The sequence below is a fragment of the Notolepis coatsorum genome, assembly GCF_963971535.1.
Source record: "Notolepis coatsorum genome assembly, chromosome: 5".
Lineage (NCBI taxonomy): Eukaryota > Metazoa > Chordata > Actinopteri > Aulopiformes > Paralepididae > Notolepis > Notolepis coatsorum.
Window position 1 is genome coordinate 8,370,016 of NC_140169.1, and position 22,989 is coordinate 8,393,004.

Below are 22,989 nucleotides of genomic sequence, written 5' to 3' on the forward strand. Positions count from 1 at the left end.
TAGATCACACAAACACACTTTACACTTTATATTTATTGATAAAGGATTTGCACTACAACTCGTACACCTACTGTGAATTGTACCTAAATTGCACCTCGTCCCATTTCTGCCTTGCACTATATAGTATTGTATATTAGTACACTGCACAGTATTGTATATTGTATGGTAACTACGTCTATTCTGCATCGAACATTGTACATATGTCTAAACTGAACACTGTGACCTCATTTTTTTACTTCTAATTTTACTATGTTATTTTATTTCATACTTATCTTGTCTTGCACAGTCTCTGGAGCGTAACAGTAAGAAGCATTTTGTATAAAAGTATTCTGTACTTCTGTATGACAAATATTAAAGAAACTTGAAACTTGAAACTATACAGCTGATAATTGCATTTTCAGTAACGTCAATCTGCCACTGTGTGTGTAATTGAGCTAGAGCAGAACACAACTCAGTGAGCAGGAGAGCGTCTGAGATCTGGATGCTTATAAGAACTCTTTACAATTTCAAAAAGAGTGTTATTGTATGTAAACAGCCGACTGAACTAGAGATCCTTTGTTTTCTCAACTTCTAGGGACAGATTGTTGTCGTGACACCATTATGAACAGGTCCTTCACCTCATCCCTTATACAGTATGTGACCTCACCATTGTCCGCGATGAGGCCCAATTACTGTAGTACCGTCTGCCAATTTCACAATGCTTGTCGGTAAAGATGTTTGGCTACGCCGTCATACGTGTACAGACCTGTACAGTAAAGGACAGAGGCAACAGCCTTGTGGGAGCAGCAGTGTTTAGAACTGTAGTAGACGAGTCGCTGTTTCCAACTCTTACTGTGTGTAGCTGGCCTGTCAGAAAGACACGTAACCGCCCGCATAATGGATATCAAACCTTTATATAAACTCAAAAGGCAACTGAGGTTTTCCTCATTTACAGTCACGTCGAGTGTACTCAGAGTTAAGCTCAGAAAAGGGCATATAAAATCACACAGCATAGAGAGTTCATTCCATGAGTTCGTTCATTCATCAATGACTCTATGTAACACCATCAACCCATCCATCTACACTCACTGCACACACATCCACATGCACACGCTCACTTTAAACAAACACTCACCTTAACACTCACTTTAGACACACTACATTCTATTTATATATTTATTAAAGCGATTTGCACTACATTCATACCTCATTTGCATTTGCACCTTGCCTTAAAGTTTTTGTACCTCATTGTCTGCATTTGTACCTCACTGTCTGCATTTGTACTCACTGTACTTAGATTGTACTTTAGCTTGTATATTGTATTGTATATTGTATATTCCTCTTTTACTTACTTTTTTACTGTATAAACTAGGGGTGTAAAGGTACACGTATCCGTACCGAACAAGTTTCAGTGTGTACCGTACCGTACAGAACGGCTGTGTAGTGTACCGAACAAATACAACGGTATGTTAACCACTAACGACCGCCCACCCGGGGCTGTTTTTTTCACAATCTAATATAATTATTATAATAAAAAAAAAAATGTACAAGTCGATTATTAATTTCAATATAGAATATTCGTTGACAGCCCTACAAGTACAATTAGTTACTGCACATTATACAACGGCATGCAAATTTCTCGATTCTGATTGGCTGAAACAGTCATTTTACACGTCTTTATTGGCAACAATCCACGCTGCTGGCCCAGGACCCGCCCACAACCGACCCACATCACATCACTCCGCCGGATCACAAGAAGGTGGCCAATAATATTTACAAATGGATATGTTAATGGCGACTAAACGACTAAATATGAAGCGATTCTGTCAAGGGGAATGTGTTAGCCCTTTAAACAATGTTGGATGATGTAATTGATGGGTCTTGAGGCAATCTAGAACAAAAGAAAAATCGCGGTTTGATTGATAGATTAATTGATTGATTTAAATTTCTACTTCCTTCTTGCTACTGACTGCAGCGTTCTCTCTCACTGTCCGACGCTGGCGTACCCACAAACACACACACACACATACACACACACACACACACACACACACACACACACACACACACACACACGTACACACACACACGCACACACACACTGTGACACACACACACACACACACACACACGCACACACACACACACACACTCCTGTCTGCAACAGCGGGGGAGTCAGACTGAGAGAGAAGCAGCGCTGTTTTAAGTGAGCATGGTCTATTGAATTGATTGATTGGTTGATTGCTAATTTTATTACTGTACCCCTGGTTTCCAACTGGTTAAGTTTAGGCTAAAAGAAATAAATAAAAAAATAGGGCGAAGAAAACGTTTTTTTCCTATGCATTCCCTTAACAATTGTGTGTATTGAGCCGTACTGTATTGTACCCATTCTGCATCTGGTAATAAAATTTTCAATCAATCATTCCAATAATACACAGTTGGATGTGTTAGTTGGTTGGATGCACTTCAAGCTGCTTCCACATGAGGCAACTTCTCTCAATCATTCCAATAATACACAGTTGGATGTGTTAGTTTGGTTGGATGCACTTCAAGCTGCTTCCACATGGAGTTGTGGGAACTACTTTTTCTGGCGGATGGTTTTTTCAATAAATCTTCGATTAATGTGTGTTTATTGTATAGAAATAAGGTTGGATGAATCTGGCAGTTGTATAAAAGCTTTACACCACGTGCAGTCGTGATTTGTGACCAATAAACCATGCCTAGGGGGGTCTAACGACCCTCGGCTGCGCCTCGGGCCTAACAACCACCCCTAGGCATGGTTTATTGGTCACAAACCACTCCTGCGTGTGATGTAATGCTTAACTACATCACCCCTGAGTGGAACATGGAAAGCCAAACTTTCCCACACTGTACCGAAAACCGTACCGAACCTTGACTTCAAAACCAAGGTAAGTACCGTACCGTGGTTTTTGTGTACCGTTACACCCCTAGTATAACCACATTCACAGGGGCTCATACAGAACCAAGCATTTCACTGTAGAGTACATGTACGTTATATGTGACAAATAAAAACAAACTTGAACTTGAGCAGCATAGCACAATGCAGATTTCTGAACAAACTCGAGGGACCTTACGGACCAGCCTTTAATGTACCTATAACACACCTCCTTTTCATGTGGGCTCTCTACTAGCCTATCTTGTTATTCTCTATTCAACACGCCATTTTTACTTAGGCTATAACACACTTGAAGTTAACTGAACTACATCTGCGTTCTCATGTGGGATATTTGTCGCAGACAAATACATAAACCGCCTCCAACTGGTCCAGAACGCAGCCTGCCAGGCTCGTGACGGGCACCGAGATGAGGGACCACATCTCCCCAGTCCTTGTATCCCTACACTGGCTCCCGGTAAAACAACGAATACATTTCAAAATCCTCATGTTCACATTACAAAGCCATAAACGGTCTCGCCCCCTCAGCCTACATAAAAGTACTCCTGGTCCAATCAACCAGCTCCAGATCCCTCCGTTCTAACAACCAAATCTGCCTAAAGATCCCCCCACACAAGACTGGTGACGAAGGGAAACCGGGCTTTCGCAGTCGCAGCACCGACCCTCTGGAACAAGCTCCCACTCAACCTGAAATCTGCAAGCACTCTACGGACCTTTAAGGCCACGCTCAAAACCCCCCTTTTCACCATAAACAATCCATGAGCTCGTTTTTTTTGTATTGTTGGATGTGTGGTGTATTATGTCTGTCTGTTCTCTATCTGCTTGGTTGGACTGCCTGTATTTTTTTCAGTTTTTCGTATCGTTCCTCTTTCTCTCCCGGGATGCGCCCCGGGCCGATGTAACTATTGGTTGAGGGGCGCAATATAAATAAATGTATCATATCATATCATATCATATTACTGTCGCTGCAGCAACCAAGCGCACCAGGTGCACAACCAGGCCTTGAGCGCCTTTACGTCAAGGCCTCTCCCTCCTGTGTCTCTAGGACCACATGTACCCTACTGGTCTGGGATCAGATCCTGTGTCTCTAGGACCACATGTACCCTACTGGTCTGGGATCAGATCCTGTGTCTCTAGGACCACATGTACCCTACTGGTCTGGGATCAGATCCTGTGTCTCTAGGACCACATGTACCCTACTGGTCTGGGATCAGATCCTGTGTCTCTAGGACCACATGTACCCTACTGGCCTGGGATCAGATCCTGTGTCTCTAGGACCACATGTACCCTACTGGCCTGGGATCAGATCCCACCAGAACCTTCTCTCCTGTGTCTCTAGGACCACATGTACCCTACTGGCCTGGGATCAGATCCTGTGTCTCTAGGACCACATGTACCCTGCTGGCCTGGGATCAGATCCTGTGTCTCTAGGACCACATGTACCCTACTGGCCTGGGATCAGATCCTGTGTCTCTAGGACCACATGTACCCTACTGGCCTGGGATCAGATCCTGTGTCTCTAGGACCACATGTACCCTACTGGCCTGGGATCAGATCCTGTGTCTCTAGGACCACATGTACCCTACTGGTCTGGGATCAGATCCTGTGTCTCTAGGACCACATGTACCCTACTGGCCTGGGATCAGATCCTGTGTCTCTAGGACCACATGTACCCTACTGGCCTGGGATCAGATCCTGTGTCTCTAGGACCACACATGTGCCCTTTAAGAAAAGAAAACATGGCATCTCATTGACTCAGTGATGTTCTTGTTCTTTAATTCTGTTATGAGATCTGAATGTCCATAGATTCTCTCCAACAGCAGTTTATTGTGGTTTGTCTCCCTCCCTCCCTCTCCCCTTCTCTTTGTCTCCCTCCCTCACATTAAACTCTTAAAACAGCCCAGCCTACTGTAAGTGTTTTTTTCCACCACTTAATTGACATTGAGAAATGGTGCTGTATTAAGCAGCTTAGCAGACACAGAATAGATGGGTAACATTATACAGCTGATCTTTATCTGGCTTTGTATAAGTGGGATGACAGCCTTCCTCTCCTCTCATCAAAACAAAGTGGGATGACTTCCTCTCCTCTCATCAAAACAATATTTCAATTATCAGAAGGTGTAGTTAGTTTCTAACCGATCTGATATTGAAGCAAGTGATACAGTCATTAGTTCTTTCTCACCTTGACTACTGTCCAGCTGTCTGGTCTAATGCCTCAAGACAAGAGCTCAATAAGATCCAGCTCACTCAGAACAGAGCAGAGCGGCCCGTCTGGCCCTGAACTGCTCAATGAGAAACAGTGTGGAGGGGATGCATATCAAGCAAGTCGTGGTTGAAGGTGGAAGACAGACTGGATTGCAGCCTGATCTTGTTCATGAGGAATATATATATATATATCTCAAGAGAACCTATCTGTTTGTATTCACAGCTAACACATGATCGACACATGATCGACACAAGTATGGTACTAGGCATGCCTGTAGGGAAATGTTCACACTGCTACTACCAAAAACCAATGCACAAAGAAAACTGTGTTATATAGAGCCATGTCATATTGGAATACACTGCCAGTACATCTTACTCAGATAACCAGTAAGATACGTTTTAAAAATAATTTGAAAAGAGCATTGAGAGAAAAATAAATTAGTTTACATTAAATAAAAACACAGATACTGTAGTTTACACTGTAAAGATATGACTGTCTGAGAGTTTAATCCCTTTTATTGTATTTTCTGTGATCTGATACTCTGTGTACTGTAATGCTATTTGGAATAATTTTTATATGTAGGAATATTGGAATATATTTTTATATGTATGCTACTATAATGTTATGTATGTATGTATGTACTGTTTTTGTTGTGTGTGGACCCCAGGAAGACTAGTTGTTGCTGCGGTGATGACTAATGGGGATCCGTAATAAAAGAAATAAAAAATAAAATGACAGCCTTCTCTCCTCTAATCAAAACAACAAGCAGAGTGGCATCTAAACATTGAGCTAACAATAGATACACAGAGACGGCTGGCTTTACTACAATAAACTACCTCAGAAACACAACACTCCTACACACAGGGTGGAGGGAGGGAGGGTGGTAGGGAGGGAGGAGGGAGGGAAGGGTGGAGGGAGGGAAGGGTGGAACGAAATCCACATAATACTGTTGTTTTCCATTCTGATCACTCCTACAGAAAGAGAGAGAGGCATAGAGAGAGACAGAGAGACAGACACAGAGAGAAAAGAGAGAAAAGAGAGAGAGAGAGAGAGAGAGAGAGAGAGAGAGAGAGAGAGAGAGAGAGAGAGAGAGAGAGAGAGAGAGAGAGAGAGAGAGAGAGAGAGAGAGAGAGAGAGAGAGAGAGAGAGGGAGGGGGGAGAGAGAGAGAGAGAATACATGACTGTGGAAGGGACATATCCCCAAGATGTCAACAAATCTCTTGCCACAGCTAAGGCCATGGTGTGTATGAGTGTGTGTGTGTGTGTGGTGACATTTACAATAGGCTAGTGTGTGGGCATGGGGTTGTGCTGTGAAAAGGCCAGGCAATGTCACATAGCACTGGGCAGCCATGACTGACTGACTGTGTGTGTGTGTGTGTGTGTTTTGGTGGAACAGAAAAAAATAAGTTATACTGCGTTTCCTAGGTTACACATGTTACTAGGCAACTTAGGAGGCACAAGGCCTCCGAAACCCATTATAATGTCTGATACGATGTACGCTTTGCAACCATTTCCTCAGTAGACCATAATACGTTTACTAGAGCAGTACTACCATTTCAAATATCTCTGTCATACAAACACAATACTACCTTTTCAAATATCTCTCTCATCAATATAATCAATAAATATCAACTATAAAACTATTTACATGATAAATGGAAAATTACATCATGTTTGAAACCCTTACTATACACAAACCTTCAAACACTACCGATAATAGAATGGCATTCATCCATTCCCTTACATGGATTTAATTGGCATACGGTCAGTGATTAAAGATACAGAAGAAGAAGTCAGTCAATTAACTACAAGCTCGTCTTACTTGTATTTCATAAGGAGGCTTATAGGAGCCATGACAGCAGACGCCAACACACAACCTGAACAGGCTCTTCATGGCTGTGTAGTTTCCCATATCATCCTTAGTGATGTTGTTGTTGACATTTCATGACTATTGATGTCATACAGACAGATGGAGAGATATACTGTATATGTCCATCTATATGTCACACAGAAAGGGGTGAATCTATACATCATAAACAGAGCTATGCTTCTGCCACACTCACAGAGCACAGGGGAGCTAATGGCACAGCCCCTGTGACTGCCCATTGTAGATGGGTGGGAAACCCTGTAGCGCTTTGACACCTGTTAGCCATCAACTCATTAGAGTGAGTCTCAATCGAGTGTCTTCCCATCTTCAATTCTAAAAGCTCACACTGTACACTGTCTGCTAAATAGTATGAATATACCTACCTGTTAAATAGTATATAGTTGGGAATGAACAAATATCTCAATTGATCCATCACATCTGTTTCAATCTATATACAAGGCCTATACACTGCCTGTACATATCCGCAGTCTATCCACAGTCACGGGTACAAGTAGTGACGTGGCTGTGGACGTTAAGCGGTACTGCAAGTAAACTCACTCCCCAGAGGCATCCAGACCAAGTAGCAAGAGGTGAGTTCACCTCTTGGTACAGTGGTCTGTGATGTCGCCCCCGGTGCGGGAGACCGGGGTTCAACTCCCACTCAGGGCAATCCCTTAACAGGGGTCGAATCGAAACAAAACACAACGCAGTAAGATCACACCGGCTACATGTACATACATCTGATTAGCACTATTACTCAGTAGACATAATTTATATATTTTATACCCAGTTGAATCACCTGTACATTGTATATTACTATTGTACATTTTAATGTTACATTTGTACTCTGGTTGGATGCCAAACCTCTTTTCGTTGTACTACACTTGTGCTGTATAATGACAATGCATCTGAATATAATCTAATCTCATCTAATCTATATCAACATCTGGAGTCATAGATGTATGTTTGTTTATGGTTTAACATTTGAAAGACATTCAACACGCTAAGCCAATCCTGTGAAAATGGCTTCTAGAACTGACTGACTACAACATGGTGAACAGCTGGGAGGCTAGCTAGCTTCTAGAACTGACTAAAACGTGTTGAATACTGGGAAGTTAGCTAGTTTATAGAACTGACTAAAACACGTTGAATACTGGGAAGTTAGCTAGTTTATAGAACTGACTAAAACACGTTGAATACTGGGAAGTTAGCTAGTTTATAGAACTGACTAAAACATGTTGAACAGCTGGGAGGCTAGCTAGCTTCTAGAACTGACTAAAACGTGTTGAACAGCTGGGAGGCTAGCTAGCTTCTAGAACTGACTAAAACGTGTTGAATACTGGGAGGCTAGCTAGCTTCTAGAACTGACTAAAACGTGTTGAATACTGGGAAGTTAGCTAGTTTATAGAACTGACTAAAACACGTTGAATACTGGGAAGTTAGCTAGTTTATAGAACTGACTAAAACACGTTGAATACTGGGAAGTTAGCTAGTTTATAGAACTGACTAAAACATGTTGAACAGCTGGGAGGCTAGCTAGCTTCTAGAACTGACTAAAACATGTTGAACAGCTGGGAGGCTAGCTAGCTTCTAGAACTGACTAAAACGTGTTGAATACTGGGAGGCTAGCTAGCTTCTAGAACTGACTTAAACGTGTTGAACAGCTGGGAGGCTAGCTAGCTTCTAGAACTGACTCAAACGTGTTGAACAGCTGGGAGGCTAGCTAGCTTCTAGAACTGACTAAAACGTGTTGAATACTGGGAAGTTAGCTAGCTTCTAGAACTGACTAAAACACGTTGAACAGCTGGGAGGCTAGCTAGCTTCTAGAACTGACTCAAACGTGTTGAATACTGGGAGGCTAGCTAGCTTCTAGAACTGACTAAAACGTGTTGAATACTGGGAAGTTAGCTAGTTTATAGAACTGACTAAAACATGTTGAACAGCTGGGAGGCTAGCTAGCTTCTAGAACTGACTAAAACGTGTTGAATACTGGGAGGCTAGCTAGCTTCTAGAACTGACTCAAACGTGTTGAACAGCTGGGAGGCTAGCTAGCTTCTAGAACTGACTAAATGTGTTGAACAGCTGGGAGGCTAGCTAGCTTCTAGAACTGACTAAAACGTGTTGAATACTGGGAGGCTAGCTAGCTTCTAGAACTGACTAAAACACGTTGAACAGCTGGGAGGCTAGCTAGCTTCTAGAACTGACTAAAATGTGTTGAATACTGGGAGGCTAGCTAGCTTCTAGAACTGACTAAAACACGTTGAACAGCTGGGAGGCTAGCTAGTTTATAGAACTGACTAAAACGTGTTGAATACTGGGAGGCTAGCTAGCTTCTAGAACTGACTAAAACGTGTTGAATACTGGGAGGCTAGCTAGCTTCTAGAACTGACTAAAAAACTTGTTGAATATTGGGAGGCTAGCTAGCTTCTAGAACTGACTAAAACGTGTTGAATACTGGGAGGCTAGCTAGTTTATAGAACTGACTAAAACGTGTTGAATACTGGGAGGCTAGCTAGCTTCTAGAACTGACTAAAACGTGTTGAACAGCTGGGAGGCTAGTTAGCTTCTAGAACTGACTCAAACGTGTTGAACAGCTGGGAGGCTAGCTAGCTTCTAGAACTGACTAAAACGTGTTGAATACTGGGAAGTTAGCTAGTTTATAGAACTGACTAAAACACGTTGAATACTGGGAAGTTAGCTAGTTTATAGAATTGACTAAAACACGTTGAATACTGGGAAGTTAGCTAGCTTCTAGAACTGACTAAAACATGTTGAACAGCTGGGAGGCTAGCTAGCTTCTAGAACTGACTAAAACGTGTTGAATACTGGGAGGCTAGCTAGCTTCTAGAACTGACTCAAACGTGTTGAACAGCTGGGAGGCTAGCTAGCTTCTAGAACTGACTAAATCGTGTTGAATACTGGAAGGCTAGCTAGCTCCTAGAACTGACTAAAACGTGTTGAACAGCTGGGAGGCTAGCTAGCTTCTAGAACTGACTAAAACGTGTTGAACAGCTGGGAGGCTAGCTAGCTTCTAGAACTAACTAAAACACGTTGAACAGCTGGGAGCAGGGCTGTACGTTAACTTTTTTTGCACATAGCACTGGTGCTACAGAGGTTGATCGTTTTGTAGCACAGGCCAAAATCTTGTAGCACAAGTATAAAATGTGTTATATTTGTAACAGTCACAAATGTGCCTATTGTATTTGTGTTATTTAGTTGCAGTGCCATGTTTGGCTGTCATTTTATGCTGACAAGTTGACGTCACACAGCCAGACACACACGTTACATGTAAGGAATTATGGGATTTGGTGTATGGACTCTACTAGGGGTGGGAATCACCAGTTTCATCACGATACGATATAGATTCTTTGGACAACAATATGATATTTGCTGATATATGCCACGATATGATACGATGCAGGTGCCTCGATGCAGGTGCCTGCAATCGATATGAGACGATATCATAACATAAGCCCATTTAACACAATCAGTAACATTAGATCAACTCAAAAAAGACAACGGAAATATCATTTGACATTTTTATTTTTGACCTCATCCAGACTTTTAAAGGAAAAACAATCTATTGTTTTTAATACACATAGACCTCCTGTTCACTGTAAAGTGCCATGTTTTAAGTTAAATGTTTTGGAACTCACAACACGCAACCGTTTTATGTTGCATGAATGAATGAATGAATGAAAACTTTATTTAACAGATTGCAGAATGGGTACAATACAGTACGGCTCAATACATACAATTGTTAAGGGGATGCAGACCTGAGAAAGACGTTTGTCTTGTTTCCATCAGGGTCCCCCATTTTCAATTCTTATAGATCATGAATACATTTATTTTGTATTGTATTTTTTATGTTTAAATATCAACATTATCTGTCCACCCTCAGTACATTTACTATCAATATAATATACTCGTCTGACTTCATGTGATCTTTCCAAACGCGCGCACACACACACACACACACACAGAGAAGGGAGAATGTCTGCCCCCTCCTTGTTGTTAGCTCATGCTAATGTAACGTTCATTTCGGACTTTATGACGCGAGGATTGCAAAGCATGTTATATGCATTTGACCCGTTGCCGAATAAAACAGCAGGGATTTGTTTTGGGTCGCGACAACACTAGCCACTAGCTCCGCGTTCCAAACGCTGCTGAGACGAGCTGCTGCTGCTGAGACAGACGAGTCCTGCTGTGTTGTGATCTGAGCCGAGCGAATATGACGTCACTGCTCGCAACTCGCGGGGATATTGTTCGCTAGGGATTATGGGATTTGGTGTTTGATATATGGAGTCTTACGCAGAAGGGACATTGTATTTAATCGCACAAGACTACAAATACCAAGTGGATAGCGGGCCATCGCACCAGTGCTATTGAAGTCAATCCTTTCATCGCACAGACTGACGTCAGTGTCGCACGTGCGACATATATATCGCACTGTACAGGCCTGGCTGGGAGGCTAGCTAGCTTCTAGAACTGACTAAAACGTGTTGAATACTGGGAGGCTAGCTAGCTTCTAGAAGTGACTAAAACGTGTTGAACAGCTGGGAGGCTAGCTAGCTTCTAGAACTGACTAAAACGTGTTGAACAGCTGGGAGGCTAGCTAGCTTCTAGAACTAACTAAAACACGTTGAACAGCTGGGAGGCTAGCTAGCTTCTAGAACTGACTAAAACACGTTGAACAGCTGGGAGGCTAGCTAGCTTCTAGAACTGACTGACTACTACATTAGGGTGACATTTCCAAACCCCAAAACCGGGACACTTAAAATACATAATATTTATTTTTAAAGTGTACCGTGCATGCACGTGCACATGTATGCTCTTACCTGGGATGTGTTTTTAGAGACTGGGAAACGACCTTCTTTTGTTTGCTATTCACACAGCTAGAGATATATACAGTATATCTATAAAAACTCAAACGTGTATGCCGTCTCTCTCTGTCTCCAGCTGCCTGAGTGCGCTTTTCTGTGTGTGTGTGTGTGTGTGTGTGTGTGTGTGTGTGTGTGTGTGTGTGTGTGTGTGTGTGTGTGTGTGTGTGTGTGTGTGTGTGTGTGTGTGTGTGTGTGTCTGTGTGTGTGTGTGTGTGTGTGTGTGTGTGTGTGTGTGTGTGTGTGTGTGTGTGTGTGTGTCTGTGTGTGTGTGTGTGTGTGTGTGTGTGTGTGTGTGTGTGTGTGTGTGTGTGTGTGTGTGTGTGTGTGTGTGTGTGTGTGTGTGTGTGTGTGTGTGTGTGTGTGTGGCTAGGGGAGCTGTGTGGTGCTGAGATTTGCACACACTGATCAGCCTCTGTGCCTGCCAGTGCAGATGCAGATTTGGTCATTGTGTTGCATAATATAATGTTTTTTATAAAAAAAAATTAAGATTTGTTTTTTGGCATTTGACTGCTTTATTTGGGACCGGCCCGACAGAGCAGAAGGTTGGCAGAAGACTTGGGGGGGAGACATGTAAGGGTCTCCGGATCCGGGAGTCGAGCTCGGGACGTCTGCGTTGCACTCAGGGATGTAAAGTACTTGAGTAATTGTACTTCGTTACAATACTTAAGTACTGTTTTGGCGGATTTGTACTTTACTCGAGTATTATTAGGTTTGTATACTTTGTACTTTTACTCCATTACATTTCAGAGAAAAAAAACATACTTTTTACTCCTTACATTTAAAATGCAGACCTACAAAGTACAAAGTACAAATCTCACAGGTCCAACCATTTTAATTAGTATATTTTAATTGTTTATCCGGCCGAACTAACGTTAACGTTATTAATCCTGCGACCGCAGGTAAACAGCCAATCAAATCCCCATCAATGGAAAATGAACCCGCCCATACCCATGCTGATTGGTCCTTGTGCAAGACTAGAAAGCGGGGATCTTTGATTAAACACCTGCTATCAGAAGAATAGACAGTCAGATCCGCATTATGCTGTGGTTAATATTGTGATATTATTCAGGGTACTCCAGTATTCTGTCTTTAATATTGTGATATTATTCAGGGTACTCCAGTATTCTGTCTTTAATATTGTGATATTATTCAGGGTACTCCAGTAACTGCCTTTAATATTGTGATATTATTCAGGGTACTCCAGCATTCTGCCTTTAATATTGTGATATTATTCAGGATAATCCAGTATTCTGCCTTTAATATTGTGATATTATTCAGGATAATCCAGTATGCTGTGGTTAATATTGTGATATTATTCAGGGTACTCCCAGTATTCTGTCTTTAATATTGTGATATTATTCAGGGTACTCCAGTATTCTGCCTTTAATATTGTGATATTATTCAGGATAATCCAGTATTCTGCCTTTAATATTGTGATATTATTCAGGATAATCCAGTATGCTGTGGTTAATATTGTGATATTATTCAGGATACACCATTCTGTTTTTAATATTGTGATATTATTCATGCTGTGATGTGAATGCCGTCCATGTTAGTTTACCTTCAATGGAGAAGTGTCATAATCACAGCACGGGCCTACTTCACTCCCCCTCCTCTTCCCCTCACGTCCTCCACACGCTCCTCTTCATCCCCCTCTCCATCCACTGCGCACTCCTCCTCATCCTCTCTTTCTCCAGTCACCCCTTCCTTCACCCTCATATGCCCAGCTGTATTCCATCCCCCTAATTCACACGCGGTCAAGCACCCCACTCTCCACAGCTGCACTCAATCCTTCCCTGATGGGGGGACTATTTCTACACCTCGACGCTGACCAGAAGCTGTCGTGGTATCAATTACCACTGCCCAGGTACGACGTCTCTGCCGAAAGCTCTGCTGCTAGATACCCGCTGTGTATTTGCTTGCTCTAACCCGTTTCTCTCCTGTGCCCCAAAGGACCTCCGTCCCTGCCTGGACGTCACCTGTTCCCGAAGAGGAATACTTGTTCTCCCGCTGCAACCCAGCAGCTCCCAAGACAAGCACCAGGACCGCTTGCTCGCTCACTGCCGCCGCGGCAGCCACAAGACAGAACATAACCCCGTTCTATTTCCCCCCAATTCCTGTGTTGCTCAATTGACATTAAACACCCTTGAAACCGCTCCTATCTCTTCTCGTGTATTCAGCAATTGGGCTGTGCTCCAGACCCCAGTTCTCACAGTATACCACAAACATGATGACAGCACCAGCTGTACACGAGACCGAGGAATGGAAGAAGTTTCAGAAGCAGTCTGTGAGTATCATCAACGGCCAGACCGCCCGTGTTGACCAACTCGCTCACTCCCTAGATGCCGTCACGGCGCAGCTGGCCGCTCTCGCCCTCGACTCCGCTGAGCGAGAAACACAGTATCTACGTATCGAGGCACACTTGGCACAGCAGGGCCCACCAGCCGCTACCCCCGCTGCACCAAGCCCCCCGCATAGAGAACCCCCTGTCCCCGCACCAGAACGTTACGACGGAAGCGTCTCCAAATGCCGTGCGTTTTTATTCCAGTGCTCGTTAGTGTTCGAACAACAACCCCACACGTTTCACAGCGATAGGTCTAAAGTGGCTTACCTGTCGGCGCTGCTCACAGGCGCGGTGTTGAAATGGGCCACCGCTCTCTACTTCAACAATTCCTTCCTCTGCAATTCGTACTCCGAGTACGTCGACGACATGCGTAAAGTGTTTGACCACCCGCCAGATGGCTCAGAGGGGGCCTCCGGCTTGTTTTCGATCCGCCAGGGAAGCCGCAGCGTAAGCAAATACGCTATCGATTTCCACATCCTCGCCGCCGGCTCCGACTGGGGGGACACACCGTTGCGAGGCGCCTTTCGCCAGGGCTTGAACGACGCTATTAAAGACGAGCTTGCGTCCAAAGAAAGACCCACCTCCCTGAGCGAGCTAATCCATTTGGCCAGGGAACTGGACCTGCGTCTTCGGGAACGGCGTCGAGAGAAAGCTAGCACCGCTCGTTCGCCTATACCCGTTCCGCCTCGTTGCGCCGCCCGCGCTGAAGAAAATAGTTCCTCCGAGCCCATGGATCTCGACCGCTCACGTCTCCCTCCCAGCGAACGGCGACACAGGCTCGCTACAGGAGCATGCCTGTACTGCGGTCAAACGGGTCACTCCGTTGCCTCTTGCTCGCTTCGCCCAAACGACGGGGCTCGACAGTAGCGCTGGGCGTCTGTTCGAGTCTAGATATCGCTCCCAGCTCCGGCCCAAACATGCTATTCCGTGCCACGCTGTGTCTGAATAACCAATCACTCCCGTTATCTGCCCTGGTTGACTCAGGGGCCGACGAGAACCTCATCGACGCCGGAGTAGTCTCCCGTTACAACATCGCTACTGACGCCTTGCCGATACCCCGTGACGCCCGGGGGTTAAACGGGAAACTTCTCACGCGGATTACTCGCCACACCGTACCCCTTCGTCTTCTGCTATCCGGGAATCACAGCGAGAATATTCGGTTTCACGTTACCAACTCTCCCCACAATCCCATTGTCCTTGGCATGCCTTGGCTCAAGTTACACAATCCCGTTATCAATTGGCCTACCGGCCTGGTGACCAGCTGGAGCGCCCACTGTCACGTCGCTTGTCTACAGTAGGCTCGGCCGCCACTAGAGGGCGCCGGTTCGCACCCCCCCAAGGAGAACATAGATCTGTCTGCAATTCCGCCGGCCTACCACGATTTGAAAGCAGTTTTCAGCAAACAACAGGCTCTCTCCCTGCCTCCCCATCGCCAATACGACTGCGCCATTAATTTACTCCCCGGGGCGCCACTCCCCGCTAGTCGCCTGTTCAACCTCTCGCGCCCAGAGAGAGAATCAATGGAGAAGTACGTTCACGAAACCTTGGCCTCGGGCATAATCACCCCCTCCTCCTCTCCTGTCGGCGCAGGATTCTTCTTCGTTTCCAAGAAGGATCGTTCCCTTCGCCCCTGTATCGATTACCGGGGTCTCAACAACATCACGGTAAAGAACAAATACCCCCTACCTTTAATCGACTCTGCTTTTGAGCCCCTGCAAGGTGCCACCATCTTCACAAAACTGGACCTCAGGAACGCCTACCACCTTGTCCGCATGCGGGAGGGAGACGAGTGGAAGACGGCCTTCAAGACACCACTCGGCCACTTCGAGTACAAGGTAATGCCCTTCGGTCTGACCAACGCCCCTGCTGTCTTCCAGGCCCTCGTCAATGACGTTCTCCGTGACGTACTCCACCGCTCCGTATTCGTCTACTTAGACAACATCCTGATCTTCTCCCGCTCCATGGAGGAGCAGCAGGAGCAGCACGTCCGCCGGGTCCTCCAGCGTCTTCTAGAGAACAAGCTGTTCGTCAAGGCGGCGAAGTGTGAGTTCCACGTCTCCTCCATCGGCTTCCTCGGCTACATCATAGAGGGCGGCAAGATCCGGGCGGACCCCGAGAAGATCAGAGCGGTGTCCGACTGGCCCCGTCCCACCAACGTCAAACAGCTCCAACGCTTCCTGCGATTTGCCAACTTTTATCTGCGCTTCATCAGGGACTACAGCCTGGTCGCGGAGCCCCTCACCCAACTCACCTTGCCTTCGGTGCCCTTCGTCTGATCCGATGCAGTGGACTCTGCCTTCGCCGAGCTGCGCCGGCGCTTCACCACCGCTCCCATCCTCGTCCAGCCGGACACGTCCCGCCAGTTCGTGGTGGAGGTGGACGCCTCCTGCACCGGAGTAGGGGCGGTTCTTTCCCAGTGCTCTGTCACCGACCAGAAGCTGCACCCCTGCGCCTTTTTCTCACGCCGCCTAACCCCAGCCGAGGTCAACTACGACATCGGGAACCTGGAGGTCCTGGCGGTCAAGCTAGCCCTGGAGGAATGGAGGCACTGGCTGGAGGGATCGGAGGTCCCCTTCCTGGTTTGGACGGACCACAAGAACCTCGCCTACGTCTCAACGGCCAAGCGCCTGAACTCTCGCCAGGCTCGCTGGGCGCTGTTCTTCGCTAGGTTTAACTTCACCCTGACCTACCGGCCGGGTTCCAAGAACACCAAGCCAGAAGCCCTCTCCCGGCAGTTCGTCCCTGAGGAGGGGCCCACACACCCCGACACCATCCTTTCCACTTCCTGTCTGGTGGCCACCGCCACCTGGGAGATCCAGTCCATCATCAGGGAGGCACAGCGTGCACAACGGTCCACCTAACCGGCTTTTTGTCCCTGACCTCGTCCGCTCCCAGGTGCTCGAGTGGGTTCACGCTTCCCGGTTTGCGTGCCACCCGGGGATCGACCGGACACTATCCCTGCTGAAGAGGCACTTCTGGTGGGTCACCATGAGAGAGGACACCCGCGCTTTCGTCCTGGCGTGCACCGTGTGTGCTCGTGCAAAGGCCTCCCATCGACCGCCCGCCGGGCTCCTTCGTCCGCTCCCAGTCCCCGGTCGGCCCTGGTCGCACGTCGCCCTGGACTTCGTCACCGGCCTTCCCCTCTCACACGGTAACACTGCCATCCTCACCATTGTTGACCATTTCTCAAAGGCTGTGCACTTCGTTGCTCTTCCCAAACTCCCCTCTGCTGCAGAGACTGCTGACCTGATGGTGCTCCACGTCTTCCGGCTCCATGGGATCCCGGCTGACATCGTCTCCGACAGGGGCCCTCAGTTCATATCCCAGGTCTGGAGGGCTTTCTGTCGGGCTCTGGGGGCCATGGTCAGCCTCTCCTCCGGGTTCCACCCACAGACCAACGGCCAGTCGGAGCGGGCCAACCAGGACCTGGGATCCGCACTCCGCTGCGTGACAGCCCGGGACCCCTCCGGCTGGAGCGCCTTCCTGCCGTGGGTTGAATACGCCCACAATTCCCTGTCTTCGGCGGCCACAGGTCAGTCCCCCTTTGAGTCATCTTTGGGCTAACAACCCCCGCTGTTCCCTGCCCAGGAAGAGGAGATCGCTGTGCCGTCGGTGCAAGACCATCTCCGTCGCTGCAGGACGATCTGGGAGGAGACGAGGGCTGCGCTGCTCCGGACTGCGGACCAGAACCGGCGCTTCGCCGACCGCCACCGGACCCCGGCTCCCGCCTATGTACCAGGTCAGATGGTATGGCTCTCGTCTCGGGACCTGCCACTCAAATCCGTCTCACGGAAGCTGACCCCCCGTTTCGTGGGGCCCTACACGATCCTGGCCCTCATTAATCCTTCTGTTGTCAGACTCCAGCTCCCCCCCCATATGCGCATTCACCCTTCTTTCCATGTCTCCCAGCTCAAACCGGTGGTCTCCAGTCTCCTGTCTCCCCCTGCTCCAGAGCCCCCTCCTCCGCTGGTGATAGACGACCACCCGGCCTACGTGGTCCGGGAGTTGCTGGCCGTGCGGCGACGCGGCCGCGGCTTCCAGTACCTGGTCGACTGGGAGGGCTACGGCCCGGACGAGCGGAGCTGGATCTCCCGGTCGATGATCCTGGACCCAGATCTCGTCCAGGACTTTCATCTGGCTCACCCTGACAAGCCTGGGCCGCCGGGAGGCGCCCGTCGAGGGGGGGGTTCTGTCATAATCACAGCACGGGCCTACTTCACTCCCCCTCCTCTTCCCCTCACGTCCTCCACACGCTCCTCTTCATCCCCCTCTCCATCCACTGCGCACTCCTCCTCATCCTCTCTTTCTCCAGTCACCCCTTCCTTCACCCTCATACGCCCAGCTGCACTCAATCCTTCCCTGATGGGGGGACTATTTCTACACCTTGACGCTGACCAGAAGCTGTCGTGGTATTAATTACCACTGCCCAGGTACGACGTCTCTGCCGAAAGCTCTGCTGCTAGATACCCACTGTGTATTTGCTTGCTCTAACCCGTTTCTCTCCTGTGCCCCAAAGGACCTCCGTCCCTGCCTGGACGTCACCTGTTCCCGAAGAGGAACACTTGTTCTCCCGCTGCAACCCAGCAGCTCCCAAGACAAGCACCAGGACCGCTTGCTCGCTCACTGCCGCCGCGGCAGCCACAAGACAGAACATAACCCTGTTCTATTTCCCCCCAATTCCTGTGTTGCTCAATTGACATTAAACACCCTTGAAACCGCTCCTATCTCTTCTCGTGTATTCAGCAATTGGGCTGTGCTCCAGACCCCAGTTCTCATAAGAAGTGCATTAAATAATTTTTATGCAAAAAAAGTGTCCTCTGTTCTTTCATTTCAGCATTGTCTATCGCAGAACACATTCCATTGTGGGCAGAGTGTATGCTTGGTTTCATTCCAGCCTTGCCTAAACACCAGCTGATGATTTCACTAATTGGCTCACCTCTTCAACTAACTCACCTGGTGCAATGTATAGTTAAAATGAAAACTTGGCCCATGATGGAATGAGTTTGAGACCCCTGGTATCCCTTTAAAAAAAAAATTTACTTTTACTTTTTAGTACTTAAGTACATTTAAAAGTATGACTTTTAGACTTTTACTCAAGATACTTTGACTTTGACTTTGACTTTACTTTGAGACGGTACCCATACTTTCACTTAAGTATAATTTCTGGGTACTTTTTACACCCCTGGTTGCACTGCAGCGCAGATACGTGGTGCGCCACCCTGGCACCCCGCATAATATAATGTTGAATGTGTCCGAGTCAGACGGCCTCAAATCCCTCCAGAGAAGTTGCTCACTGGTAACCTGGACTGGTGTGTTTCCTGTTGTGTCCTCCTACCTTGTCTCAGTCTGCAGTATCCTGTTGTGTCCTCCTACCTTGTCTCAGTCTGCAGTATCCTGTTGTGTCCTCCTACCTTGTCTCAGTCTGCAGTATCCTGTTGTGTCCTCCTACCTTGTCTCAGTCTGCAGTATCCTGTTGTGTCCTCCTACCTTGTCTCAGTCTGCAGTATCCTGTTGTGTCCTCCTACCTTGTCTCAGTCTGCAGTATCCTGTTGTGTCCTCCTACCTTGTCTGAGTCTGCAGTATTCTGTGAGGTGCGGGATGCGATGGAGACAGTGTCTGGTTGGCTGCTGCCGTCTCCTTGGCTGTCGCCGTCTTCACCTCCATCCCTAGAGACAGACGCAATGAAATATATATATCAATAGGCTGTGTATATATCACAATACAATATATATATATATATATATATATATATATATATATATATATATATATATATATATATATATATATATATGTTGTATATATCAGGCCAATGGACTGATTCCTGCAGATCAACACAAAAACAGTCTGCATTTGTTTGGTGGAGGGTTCCTTTAATTACAACACACAGGTAAGTGCCTCTCTGCTTCCTGGCTTCCTGCTTGGACTTTTCCAAGACTGTACCTCTCAAAGACACTGCATAGAGACATACAGGATGTAGCACCCTCACCTAGAAGACAGGTCAACATTACACCCGATATCCTAGAAGCCAGTCAACATTAGACCTGCTACACAACCGTTTTCAATGGGAAGGACATTAGTCAAACCTAAGGCATATATTTGTTATGCTGCTTGCTGGTCTTAGACACCATGTGGTCCAGGCAGATGAGGCAGACTGTGAAGACTGTAGTGTGATAGTAAAGGGTTAACCTTCTGTAGTGTGGTAGTGAACGGGTTAACCTGCTGTCATGTGGAAGTGAAAGGGTTAACCGTCTGTAGTGTGATTGTAAAGGGTTAACCTTCTGTAGTGTGGTAGTGAAAGGGTTAACCTGCTGTCGTGTGGTAGTGAAAGGGTTAACCTGCTGCCGTGTGGCAGTGAAATTGTTAACCGTCTGTAGTGTGATAGTAAAGGGTTAACATTCTGTAGTGTGGTAGTCAAAGGGTTAACCTGCTGTCGTGTGGCAGTGAAAGGGTTAACCTGCTGCCGTGTGGCAGTGAAATTGTTAACCGTCTGTAGTGTGATAGTAAAGGGTTAACATTCTGTAGTGTGGTAGTCAAAGGGTTAACCTGCTGTCGTGTGGCAGTGAATGGGTTAACCTTCTGTATTGTCGCAGTGAAAGGGTTAACTGTTTTAAATTATTATTTATATTTAATTTCTTCATATTTGACAGTGAATAACACCATGTTTTTTTTTTATCCACTTTTTCTCCCATTTTCTATATTTTTCTCCCATCCCAATTTCGTATCATCCAATTCAACCCTCCCCTGTCACGAACGCTGTTTCTTGCCTCCCACAAGCCGGCTGCAATGTGGACTAAGTCATACATAGCACGAGTCCCCTCCGGTACTTGAGGTAACAGCAGTCGCATCTTTTCACCTGCGCAGCTCGATCTCTCAGTGGCGAGGAGTAACGCGTGGGAGGCTCACGCTGCCCCCGACACTTCCTGATTCTACTGCGCAGGCGCACCAACCGACCTGTAGGAGTCGCTGTCCACAACGCCCGATCCCCACCCATCAGTTTCCCACCCCCTAATACGGCCAATGTGTATTAGTACGGACGACCAGCTAAACTGAAAGCAAATGTGGAGCGCTGGGCTCGAACTGACGAGCCAGCGTCTCCAGCATTTTGTGGCGAGTGCCTTGCCCACTACGCCATGTAGCCGCCCTTTGAATAACACCATGTTAACATTGACCAGACGTGGGACATTCAGCTCATTCATCACCTTCTTGAGATCAAGTGTACAAGAAATCTAAGCAAATTAATAAAGGGCAGGTGATTTACAGTTTTTTTTGTAAATACAGTAGGGCCTACTGAATTTTGCCATGCAATTTTAAATATGAATATAGAATATAAATGACCTTATTATGACCAAGTCATACATCTATGGATCTGACCAAATCTCCTCTTTCCAATGGCAGAGTTAAATATGTATTTAGTACCACCAGGCACCCGGTACAGGGCAGCAAAGACTGTGAATGAAATCTACTGTAAGTACAGTTACTTTTTTACAACGTCCATAGCAATTTTTCATCAGATTGAGACGTGTTCTTTTTCTAGACGTTCACAGAAAGGCAAAGAAACAAACTATGTTCTATTTTATGGCAATAACGTTCAGGTTTGTTCGACCTGTGAGATATAATCACAAATATAACGTCAGAATTGTTTGCAAATAATACTTTCAACACTTTGACATAGGCTGGTGTGAGCTGGGTAGTGTAGTTTTATGAAAGCCCTGGGTCTCCTCTCTCTTAGGACTAGAAAGCGTTATTTCCTCGAGATGGATTCATGGCATGATGTCATTGTCGGTGCGGTACCGGACCACTCAGGCTTAAGAGGTTAATTAATACAGACTGTATTGATCTATTTATGACGTAATATAAATTTGTCAGGCGTAAGGGGTTAAAACTCCACACTGGAGTCACACTGTGTGTGTGTGTGTGTGTGTGTGTGTGTGTGTGTGTGTGTGTGTGTGTGTGTGTGTGTGTGTGTGTGTGTGTTCAGTCTAACCTTTTAGTGTTGTTCCTAGGCTTGATTGGTGTGGGGGTCTTGGGCAAGTGGATGGGCTCCTTCAGCGCCCCCTTCAGGTGAGTCATCCTCTCCTGAATCACCTCCCGGATGTTTTTAATCCACTCCTGCTTGGCCTCCATACTGGACGCCTGGTAATAACACATGGATAACATGTTAATAACACATTAATACTGGATGCCTGGTAATAACACATTAATTAAATGTTAATAACACATTAATACTGGACACCTGTTAATAACACATTAATCACATGTTAGTAACACATTAATACTGGACACCTGTTAATAACACATCAATCACATGTTAGTAACACATTAATACTGGATGCCTGGTAATAACACATTAATGACATGTTAATAACACATTAATACTGGACGCCTGTTAATAAAACATTAATCACATGTTAGTAACACATTAATACTGGATGCCTGGTAATAACACATTAATGACATGTTAATAACACATTAATACTGGATGCCTGGTAATAACACATTAATCACATGTTAGTAACACATTAATACTGGATGCCTGTTAATAACACATCAATCACATGTTAGTAACACATTAATACTGGATGCCTGGTAATAACACATTAATCACATGTTAGTAACACATTAATACTGGATGCCTGTTAATAACACATCAATCACATGTTAGTAACACATTAATACTGGATGCCTGGTAATAACATGTTTATGACACATTCATATTGGACACCTGGCAATAACACATTAATTCATTCACGGCCAATCACGTAATATTACTTTTTTAGATCGTTTTTTCTTTTC

General features: G+C 46.1%; 1 protein-coding gene across 1 annotated transcript in view; it reads right to left on the reverse strand.

Moving 5' to 3' along the window:
• The window catches only part of LOC311229257 (kalirin-like), a gene marked incomplete at its 5' end in the record, with an annotated part of 611,135 nt that overhangs the window by 350,681 nt on the left and 237,465 nt on the right, over positions 1-22,989 (reverse strand). The window contains 2 exon segments of the mRNA XM_084315324.1: positions 19,757-19,859; positions 22,181-22,329. Of these exon segments, the coding sequence (XP_084171450.1) occupies positions 19,757-19,859; positions 22,181-22,329 (252 nt within the window).